This window comes from Trichoplusia ni, chromosome 21 (assembly GCF_003590095.1).
Source record: "Trichoplusia ni isolate ovarian cell line Hi5 chromosome 21, tn1, whole genome shotgun sequence".
Classification (NCBI taxonomy): Eukaryota; Metazoa; Arthropoda; class Insecta; order Lepidoptera; family Noctuidae; genus Trichoplusia; species Trichoplusia ni.
Genome location: NC_039498.1, coordinates 2,049,931 through 2,061,500, shown reverse-complemented (window position 1 = coordinate 2,061,500; position 11,570 = coordinate 2,049,931). Strand labels below are relative to the sequence as shown.

Genomic DNA, 11,570 nt, shown 5'->3' with positions numbered 1-11,570 from the left:
AGAAGAGAAGAATGGATGGACAATTGTACAAAAAAAGAAGCCAAAGTACAAGTTTGCAGGAAGTAGAGGAAAAGCGGCTTCGGATGTGGATATGAAATTTAAAGCTGCGGAAATAAATATTCCATTATTTATATCCCGTGTAGCTAAAGAAGTTACTGACAGCGACATTGCTGACTACATTCTGTCAAAGACTCAAACTGCAGTAACAATAAAGAAAATTATAATGCAAAAGGAAAGAAATTATAATGCATTTAAAATCTTTGTACCACACCACAAGCTCGCAATGTTTTTAGATGATAGTCTGTGGCCAGAAGGTGTGTCTTTTAGGCGCTTTGTTTACTTTAATAAAACTAAGAAGGCCGAAAACAATGTTGTGAATAGTGATGTGATACAAAACAATTAATAATGGGTATACAAACAAATACAACTGCAACAACTACTTTATTTAAATTTGTCAGTTTTAACTGTAAGTCGATAAAAAGATCAATTGATTGTGTCAGAAAATTGTGTCAGTCGGCGGATATCATAGCCTTACAAGAGACCTGGCTACTTCCCTATGACATACCGATACTGGGCACTGTTGACCAGGAGTTCGCATACACGGGCACGTCAGCAGTGGATATTTCAAACGGTGTTTTGAAAGGAAGACCTTACGGTGGCGTGGCAATACTGTGGCGTAAAAGTGTGTTCAAAGAGGTGACTGTTATCGAGTGCAATAATCCGCGTATCAGTGCAATAAAAGTGTCTATGAAAGACCGCGCATTTCTTGTGTTTAGTGTTTACATGCCGACAAATGGAATAGACAATTTGGAGGAGTTTACGACATGTTTTGGCGAGGTATGTGCGATAGTTGATCATTACGCTATAGAATCTATTTACGTACTAGGAGATTTTAATGCTCATCCGGGAGAACTGTTCGGTAACGAGCTAATTAATTTATGTATGGACCAACAATGGTCCTGTGTGGATATAGATGTGTTAGGAAGTGTATTAAGTAATTATACATTTATAAGCGAGGCTCACGGGTGTGTGAGGTGGCTCGATCACTGTGTTACTAGTCATTCTGCCAAACAAACTATTAAGAATGTATTTATTAATTATGACACGTTTTGGTCTGATCATTTGCCCCTAGTCATTGAGTGTGAATTAAGTGCAATTATATGTAAAAATAGTAATTATAATAAAAATATAAAAAATAAAGCTGTTTGGGGCTATAGAACTAAAGAACAAATAAAAAGCTATACCAAATTGTGCAATAGTAAACTGAAATTAATAGATTTTCCTGTTGAATTAAGAGAATGTAGTTATGATATTTGTAATTGTAAGGAACATAGAAATTGTCTAGATAAACTATATAAGGATATAATAATAGCATTAACAGACTCAGCCATTAACACTTGTGAAACTAAATCTCACTCGCGTAAGAAAAAACATGTAATAGGATGGAATAAGCATGTATGTGAAGCTCACAGGGAAGCTAGGAGTAAATTTTTATACTGGGTTTCTCAGGATAGGCCACAATCCGGTACTATATATGAAGAAATGTGTGAAAGTCGCAAATTATTTAAAAATAGATTAAAGTGGTGTCACAATAACAAAGAACAGATAAAAATGGAAATTATTTCGGAATGTCGTGCTTCTAAAAACTTTAGTGATTTTTGGAAAGCAACCAACAGTTTAAATCATAAGACTGGCCTTCCAGTGAGCGTGGGAAGTGCGAGTGATAGCAGAGATATAGCTGAACTGTTTAGAGAACATTTTACCACTAAGTCTCCACTGGGTTCTTCGTCTGCAGATCCTGGGTCCACCATGACCGGTGAATTGTATAGGGTGTCTGCTAAACAAGTTCGACAAATTGTGAGTAGCATGTCTAGGGGCAAGTCACCGGGTCATGATGGACTCAGTATCGAGCATCTAAAATACGCTGGTGTTCATTTACCGCGTGTGCTGGCAATGTTCTTTACCTTATGTCTGAATCACTCGTACTTGCCTATAGACCTTATGAAAACCATCGTAGTACCAATAGTTAAAAATAAAACTGGAGATTTGTCTGATAAGAACAATTACCGACCGATTTCCTTGGCTACAATTGTGGCCAAGGTGTTGGACAGTGTGCTCGACTCAGAACTTGATAAAAATATTAATATTCATGATGCTCAGTTTGGTTTTCGCGCGGGACTTTCCACTGAAAGCGCAATTCTGAGTCTGAAGCACACTGTCCAATACTACACGGAAAGAAGTACACCTGTGTATGCATGCTTTCTTGACCTCTCCAAGGCATTTGACCTTGTGTCGTATGACTTGTTATGGGAGAAACTCAAGAAAACCCGCGTGCCTACACAGGTACAACGGATTTTTCATTTCTGGTACCAAAACCAGAATAATTATGTAAGGTGGGCAAATGCCTTCTCGGACACGTACAGGTTGGAGTGCGGGGTGAGACAAGGTGGTTTGAGTTCTCCTAGGCTCTTCAACTTGTACGTGAATGAGCTTATAGTTGGGCTCAGCAGCACACGAGTGGGATGCTGGATTGACAACATTTGTATGAACAACTTTAGTTACGCAGACGACATGGTGCTGCTGACCCCAACTGTAAGTGCAATGAGGCAGTTGCTTGCAATATGTGAAACATATAGCATTCAGCATGGATTGATGTACAATGCTAAGAAGAGCGAGTACATGGTTTTCAAGGCCCCCGGTAAATGTACATTGAATGTGCCCGCAATAAAGCTAAATGGCATTGAACTAAAGCGGGTAGAAAAGTTTAAATATCTTGGACATTACGTTACAGAGGACCTTGAGGACCAGGTTGACATAGAACGGGAACGTAGGGCATTGGCGGTTAGAAGTAATATGCTGGCCCGCAGGTTTGTGCGTTGTAGTAAACAAGTTAAAGTCACTCTATTTAAAGCCTACTGTCAGACTTTCTACACGTGCAGCCTGTGGTTCAGATATACGCAGAGGACGCTCAATGCCTTACGTGTCCAATATAACAACGGGTTTAGGATGTTGTTGGGGTTGCCCCGTTTTTGCAGTGCCTCCGGTATGTTTGCGGAAGCCAGGGTAGACGGCTTCCACGCGGTAATACGCAAGCGGCTCGTATCACTACTGAGCAGGGTCAGGAGCAGCACCAACAGCATCCTGCAGGTTATTGCGGAAAAGCAGGACTCAGACATCCTGAAAGCATTTATACGCGCACAAATTTTACTATAAATCTTATTATTTTGTAATTATGTATGGACATTGTTCTGAAATAAAGATTATTATTATTATTATTATTATTAATATCGTCAACTCAGCTGTCAGAAATCTGACAGCAGGGTGGATTGATTTTTGTCGCAGTAGCAGTGTTTTTAATAAATTATAATTCATAGAGAGCATCTCAGTGCGAGTTTTGGTGGTCTCCATGAACGTTTAACAGTTATTTAGCTGTTTTAACCTCTATCGTGGTCCCTGAGACACTAGGCAGGTAAAAATTTGCAATGTCCTTGGGTGCTCGACAGATGATGAGCTGATTTCATGTCTTATCATATTGTTATGTTAACAATACATCTTCACGGTACATTTATGTGTTATTTATGCAGTTACCTAATGTAACTTTATGATGGATACTTCAGTCACATGATTATGACTAGATCTAAAAGTATTTGTTATTGATTTTGTATTGTTTATGTTGTTTCCATTCTGGTTTGGATTATCTTGACTTTTGAATATAATACTACTTCTTATGAGGGTGATAAAAAAAGTAAAAAAACATTACTGAATGTTATTTAAATAGACAAGTATTTTGTCATTAAAAAAATACTTTTGCTTTTTTTTCCTATTGGGATACTGGTATTTTTATCGATTTATTTTGTTCGGTCTAAAATGTCTTGTTAGAATCTCATCCTTATTATTTATTGCTTAGAATGGGTTACCAAGTTATGCTTTGCATAATAGAAAGAACACAAGACATGTTAATGCATTGTGACCAATCATTTTTATGGCTAACATTAAAAATATTTATTTCCTCATAACTTATAAGTAATACCCCAGCTCATTTCTATAGCAGAGTATTACACAGAATAGTAATGTAACTGTAAGATATTTAGCAAATCATTTATCTGGATATTTTATTATGGCTTAACTTTAAAAAAAAAGAAGCTATTTTATTTTCCTGTAGAATTATATAACTTTCTGATCCAGTTATGGGTCATAGACTTGTGATCATGTAACTTTTATTCACTTTCAATATTTTTTCTGCACAGTATTTTAAAATCATCATCATTATTAGCATTTGTTCTCAATCTTTATATTCAAAGTCGCAAATTTTCGTATCTATTATATACATAGTCATGGTTTCATATAATAATATAACAAATGTTTATTCATGAAAGATTATTGTTTTTGTCAAAGTATACTGACCTGTATTACCTTGAATGTGGGTTACAGGCAAGATATAGTACCCAGAGCTTTATACATCCTCCTTACCATTAAAAGAAAGACAGCAATCACACAATTACTAAAATCACTCAACCTCTTTTCTGCAGTCCACCATGCCAGGAACAAACTTGATAGTACCGGTGGTCTTATGGGGCAAGCACGCCCCAACCCACTGCGTGTCCTCAGTCTACCTCTCCCGGGACCAGAAGACCCTGGTGACGGGCTGCTACGATGGCCAGATCTGTATATGGCAGGTGGACCCTGAGAGCTTGAAGATGACTCCGCGGTGCTTGCTTGTTGGGCATACTGCTCCGGTTACGTGCTTGTCAAGAGCTTCTATTATACAGGTAAGTGATTTATTCAAGTTTTTTCACAAGCAGTTGATTAATAAACTAGTTAAGGATAATAAATTAGATACTTATTTTTATATTTGTAGTATACAATATCCTCAACTTTTTTTTTTTATTAAACATATCCCGCACCTTTTCTTTTAATTTTTGTGACGCAAGGATTTTACAAATATTCAAGTGATATGCTCAAGACACCCAGATTCAATCATTGGTTGATCACAAAAATGTTTGACATAGGCGCGGATCGAAACCGCGAAACGACGTGCACAGTGGGTTTAGTGTAGTGAACTAAACCACTCTGCTGTTGCTGTACTCGGTTATTTAAAAACAAAAAATATATACAAAGGCATGGACCAAAATGAAACTTTTTTTTAAACTACATGCAGAATTATTTATTTATAGACTTTTTTTTTGAAACAATAAATACTTGATTTCAGGACAACAATTTTATAGTATCATCATCGGAAGCCGGTGAGATGTGTACCTGGGACCTGGTGGATGGCAAATGCAGGGAGAGCGTCAAACTATCACAGATACACACAAATATACAGGTAATGACAATTTAAAATTAATTTTTAATTACATTTTTATAGGAACTTTGATGATTCATTCAATTTAAAACCGGAATCCTTATTCATGAGCTGTTCGACTCCCTCGCTCTCCGTCGCTTCAGATTATGATAACAGGCCCTTGCTGGGTCTGAAACTAGTCGGGCTACCCCGGTAAATATGCATGAATTACGCGTTAGATAATTTAATACTAAGTTTTAGCTCTCATGCCCATTTAAATGTGACTGATATATGAAAAAACTTTTTTTGTTACCTTTAATATTTCAATACTCAATACTCAATCATTTATTGCATTCCATATGTTTCGATTCCAACTAATGTTTTTTTTTGTTGAGCACGATTATATCTTCCGTGTCTGTGGGTAATTTATCTATTTATAATAAATAAGTATGTTTATCACTTGTCTAGTACTCGTAATACACGGTTTCCCAAGTTTGAGACTAGATGGCGCTGTGTGAAACTTTATAATTTTATATTATATTAATATTATGTCCATCGTACTCATGCAAGCTTACCCTTGTTTGGGACTAGATAGCACTATGTGAAAATTGTGGAATATTAATAGGATATCAATCTCTGATTACATCTTCTGTCTCACTCTTCCAGGCTTACCACATGTGCAACAGCGAGGATCTCCGTCTCTTCTGCAACGGTTACTACGCAGAGATTCTTATCATGGACCCCTTCTCACTGGAGATACTCTTCTCTCTGAGCTCCAAGATGAATCCGGATTGGATATCGGCTTTGCATGTGAGTAGATTGAATTTTATATAGTTTTAGCTCGTTAAGCAAGACAGTTGGTTTCCTCAAAGGCGGACATCGCTTAGTACGTATTAACTGCACGGATAGTCGAGTGCTGGAGGTCACAAGCCCAAACCCACTGTGCGCGACGTGTCGTGGGGTTCGATCCCGCGTAGAACGACCATTTGTATGATTCACGAATGCTTGTCCTGAGTCTGGGTGTCTTGTACACGTTACTTAAATTGATTGTCAAACACCTGCGACGCAGGGATCGGAGCAGTTATTAGAATTTTTCTAAACAAAAGATATGAATAACTACTAGGAATTAATACTGCTTGCATAATATAACCTAACCCCAAGCTTTGCGTTGTGTCAGAGCATTTTTACGTCGCATTCTATTAAAAGCAATGCGAAACGTTATGCCCAAATATATTATGCCTTAAAATTTTATGTCATTGTTTGTGTAATATTTATTTTTATATATTTCAGGTGCTTCGTCCATCTTCCAGAAAGGACGATGTGGTTCTTGCTATATCCATCACAGGGACTGTAAAAGTAAGCATAACTAATTACCAAACCGCTCCTAAAACCAAACCCATTTTTGGGCAAGTGGGAGTCAGAATCGCATCACCAAGTTCCTTAGAAAGTCTAAAAATATCCTCACATTATACATGCTAACAGTTCCTCCCCCCCCCAGGTCTGGTCTCTCCTAGGCCATGAGAACAAGCAATCGGAGCCGATATACGAGAACGAATCGAAACAGATCCGTTGTCTCAACGCGCTGTCGCTCAACTGCTGCGCCTACAACCAGCGCACTGTTCTCATCGTGTGCGCCAAGTATTGTCAGATATATGACGCTGGTGAGTCGAAAACACTAAAATTAAATGTTCTTTATAGCTTACACAGATAGCCGAGTGGCTGAGGTCATCACGCTTCAGAGCGCGACGTGTCTCGGGTTCGATCCCCGCGTTTGTGTGATCCACGAATGCTTGTCCTGAGTCTGGGTGTCTTTGTGGATGTGACTTGAATGTTTGTGAAACTACCGCAACACAAGGATTAAATTCCTTCCTTAGTCGAGATAAAAAATAGATGCTTGATTGGACTGTTCGTCTAGTGGTCAGAAGGCCTGACTGCTATACCGGAGGTCGGGAGTCGATTCCCACCCGGGACAAAGACTAGATAGCTTTTTGTGCAAGTTGTGGAATAATTTTGTTATTTCTTAAACACTTAAGTAAGACTGCCAAAATACATTTTATTTCGCATGATATAGACCTACTTGAAATAAAAACATTTTGTTATTAAGTGTTCCAACGGTTGTTCGACTACTTTCGGACCCAAAAAAAAAAAACAATCAGAAACGTATTTTCTATTTCCTGTAAGATTAATTCAGTTAAAATCGTATTCATTCTTCATATCCTTCTTCGGCTAGAAAATTAGCCTAAAAGCCTTCACATTTGTGACGCGCGAAAGGGTCGCGGTGGCGCCACAGTAGCCCTTCCACAAATCTATGAAAAAGGTAAAAATCACACATAGCATACGAATTAGTGATAGAGAGATAACAAGGAGTAGTATTCTAGTAATCTTCTAATGTATAAAAATCTCGTGTATACGAAATTGAACACCTCCGAAACTGCTCGACCGATTCTCATGAAATTTTGTGTGCAAATCGGGTAAGCCTAACAATAAGACATTTGTTTTCCATACCGCCTTCTTTTGCCTTATACGGTGAAACAACGCTTGCTCGGACAGCCAGTTATCATAATATATATCTCTTTAATTCCAGGCGATTTCTCGGTGCTATGTTCGATACAAGCGCCCTCTGGTGAGCGTTGGATGTCGGGTGACTTTCTAGCGCCGGACAGAGTGTTAGTCTGCTCAACTGAAGGCAAAGGATACTTATACAAGTTGCCCGCCAAGTAAGTACTGGGTTTATGATGTATATTTCAATTTAAAAGTCTTTGGGAATTAAGAAATTGTTGGTCTAAAATAATTTTATGTGATGTGTTTAAGTGTAATAAGTGCCGATCATTTATGAAATATAATTTCTGTGCTTGTAAATAAATAATGTTTGCGAGAAAGAACGATTTATTCTGAAATTTAATATGTTTTCTGATGATGAAAGGTTTTCGATGTGGAATAGTTAGTTTAGTTTAGATTTTAGTCCAATAACATTTTTTTTTATAATATCCAGGCACAGAATTTGTATTAAATAATGTGAACAGGCTTCAAAATAAGATGTTAGCAAAAAATTGGTCAAAACTGATAAAAACTTATTGATCAGGATAGACTTTTCGTAGAAGTTTTTTTTGTAAAAGAAAAACTGTACCTAGTATTGTCGACTTAATCAGACAATGAGAATTGTTATTATAAATACAATCTTGAGGCGAATTAACATCTATTTCAAAACGGTGTACTCACGCGTATTTATCGGGATTGCCCGACTAGTTTCGGTCCCAACCGGAGTCCTTAATCATGAGCTGACGCGGCGACCGCTCAGATAAATACGCGTGAATAAACCGTTATTAAATAATTAGAAGGTTAATGATTTCATGAATTCTTGGTATAAAAAAATAAATGTTAAGATTTTTATTGAAGCTAAGGCCAAAACGCTAAATGACCAACCAAGCTAGAAAAAGATATCACAAGTTATATTATTTCAAGACATATGTTGCTTGAGATGGCTTTAAATGTAACAAAATTTTCAATCAAAGAGTTTATCTTTGAAGTCAAACGCTTGTACATAATTGTGCATTTGATTTTGATTCAGTTATTGTTTAAGTAGTAGAGGAGTGTATCTATAACTAGCTATCACTATATTAGAACTTACAGTCCACTTATTGTCAAGCTAGTTAGTTGGAATTAAACGTTCGCGAGAGACACACGTCTAGTTTTTCCTAAATACCCCTTTGAACCAAAACACATCCTTATTCCTCTAACAGTTATACCGAAAGACAACTTGCTTTTTCTATGTCAACATTTTGGATAATCTTAACATGATTTATTTACTGCTTTCTTTTATATTATAGAATAAATAATTATTCAAAACCAGCCTATATACGTCCCTCTGCTGGGCACAGGCCTCTCCCCGTATAGGAAAGGTTTGAGCATTGATCACCACGCTAGCTCACTGCGGGCGATTTCGGATTCCAGTATTTGTAATCCAGGTTTCCTCACGATGTCTTCCTTCACCGTTTGTCAGTGGTGTCTTAATTATTAAGAAAGTACTTATAACTTACCTATAACTCTGACGACCTCCGTGGTCGAGTGGCGTACGCACCGGTTTCAAGGTGTCGCTAGCTCTTAGGTCCCGGGTTCGATCCCCGGTCGGGTCAATGTAAAAATTCACATTTCTACATTGTCTCGAGTCTGGGTGTTTGTGATACCTTCGTTGTATCTGAATTCCACAACACAAGTGCTTTAGCAACTTACTTTGGGTTCAGAACAATGTATGTGATGTTGGCCGCATTTATTTATTATTATTAACTTTGAAAAAGTCACAAAAGTACTTTCCCTGCACCTCGTGCATACTCCTATTAGATAATGTTAATTTAAACAATATCTTAAATGGAAATGAGTTCTCCGTTTTTTCAAAATCAATTTCACAAGTACAAGCGTATATTCAAATATAGACTTTATATCTCCGGATTAACGTTTAGTTTCCATTGGCATGTCATTGGAATCATCTTAGAATCATCGGAGCACAAAATGCCTATGTTTAGATATTTATTTCGATATTAAGAAGGTTTTTTTATGGACAATGTATTATAAACTACTTGTTGCCCGCGGTTTCGACCGCGTAAATGTTAAAATAAAAATAAGGGTAATACGTTTCAAGGACCTTACATTTGAAACCAAAATTTGTTTAAGTGGTTTCTATTAATAATATTTCCTATGTTTAGGAAACTAGCCAAGCCCCGCGAAACTATCTGCGGATAGAAAGTAGGTTTATGTTTCAAAATTTAAATAAAATTGACCTTTTCTTTGAGAGTGAGGAAAAGGAGATTTTCAGTCAAAATGAAACATATTTTAATCCTTTAATAAAAATATACATACATTGTCCATAAAAAAACCCAAAAAGAAAAAACCGACCAAAAAGGAAAATATATTACCAAAGAGGTAATATGGTACTATAAACCTTAAGCTAAACACAAAGCTATACTATACAATAATATATGAAGATACGTTTCTTTTTATAGCAAACTGCGTGGCCGGGCTATCAGTAGGTCAGCACATTAAATATGTTTGTCCGTATGTATGTAGTTGTGTTCTTTTGCTAGCACCCCCAAGCTTTATTAGTTTCCTTTGCGTTGGATATAGATTTGTGTCATATAGTAATTTAATTTAGTATTTTTTTTGTTTGATAACGAAATAGTAATTAGTAAATAATGAAATATAGTTGTTGAGATACAGTAAGGAGTCTAAATTCAATATTGTTAATGGATGTCTGTTTTGAAAAAATGAATTGCTGTTCATTAATGCTAAAACTAAGAGCTCGTGGCTAAGCTATAACCGCATAAGTGATACGATCACAGGTTAAGCTATGCTTGACGCGGTTGGTCCGTAGATGGGTGACCATCTTTGTCATAACGAGTTCCTCCGTGTTTCGGAAGGCACGTTAAATTGTGAGTCCCGGCTGTTATTCCTACATCTTTGACAGTCGTTACAGGTAGTCAGAAGCTTGAAAAAGTCTGACAGCCAGTCTAACCAAGGGGTATCGTGTTGCCCAGGTAACTGGGTTAAGGAGGTCAGATAGGCAGTCGCTCCTTGTAAAATACTGGTACTTAGCTGAAACCGGTTGGACTGGTAGCCGACCCCAACATAGTTGGGAAAAGGCTAGGCCAATGATGATAATGCTAAAACTCGAGAACGGCTGAACCGATTTGGCTTATTTTAGTCTTGAAATGTCCGTGAAAGTCCAGGGAAGGTTTAAATGGTGAACAAATATGTAAAAGTTGTATTATTGTCTGCATTGTTATCATTGACTGTTAGGCGGTACGCATTTCGCTGCGACAGCTAGTTTTATATAAATTCACTGACTAGTGCCTATATGACTTTCGAAATCCATTATACTGATTAACAGAAGCAAATCAAAATATTTGCCAATATCAGAATCAATGTCTTGGCGTGTTTTTCGAGACAGAGTAAATGTTAATATTCTTAAGTGGCCTCCAATCACAAGTCCACCATTGCAAGTCCTATTTAACCTACATGTTTTATAGTAAAAATGAAAAAAAATATTTCATATAGCCCGCGATATGACACTACCTTTACGTAACCAAACCAGTATTTAGTTAGAACTTCTGTAGTTTATTAAATGGTATAATTTTATTGAGATATTAATAGTTTATTTAATTTGCCTTTGCACTATCATGATATTCATCGATTTTAGTTGTATTTTCGTTATTTTTATTTAGGTCTTTGTTTTTAATTATTGTGTGTTATTGATTGGATGTATGCAACAAACTTTTCGTTGTGAATAATGATTATT

At 36.9% G+C, this 11,570-nt stretch overlaps 1 protein-coding gene across 5 annotated transcripts in view; it reads left to right on the top strand.

The window, feature by feature from the left end:
• Positions 1-3,290: 3,290 nt before the first annotated feature.
• Positions 3,291-11,570, top strand: part of LOC113504196 (WD repeat-containing protein 7) — a 108,111-nt gene continuing 99,831 nt past the window's right edge. For 3 of the 5 annotated variants that reach the window (XM_026886369.1, XM_026886367.1, XM_026886364.1), the window contains exons 1-8: positions 3,291-3,469; positions 4,530-4,769; positions 5,210-5,323; positions 5,948-6,091; positions 6,572-6,637; positions 6,780-6,942; positions 7,866-7,998; positions 10,279-10,305. In XM_026886369.1, the coding sequence (XP_026742170.1) occupies positions 4,536-4,769; positions 5,210-5,323; positions 5,948-6,091; positions 6,572-6,637; positions 6,780-6,942; positions 7,866-7,998; positions 10,279-10,305 (881 nt within the window). In that variant the 5' untranslated portion in view covers positions 3,291-3,469; positions 4,530-4,535. The remainder of the gene's footprint in view (positions 3,470-4,529; positions 4,770-5,209; positions 5,324-5,947; positions 6,092-6,571; positions 6,638-6,779; positions 6,943-7,865; positions 7,999-10,278; positions 10,306-11,570) is intronic. The other 2 variants (XM_026886365.1, XM_026886368.1) reach the window with 2 other exon arrangements.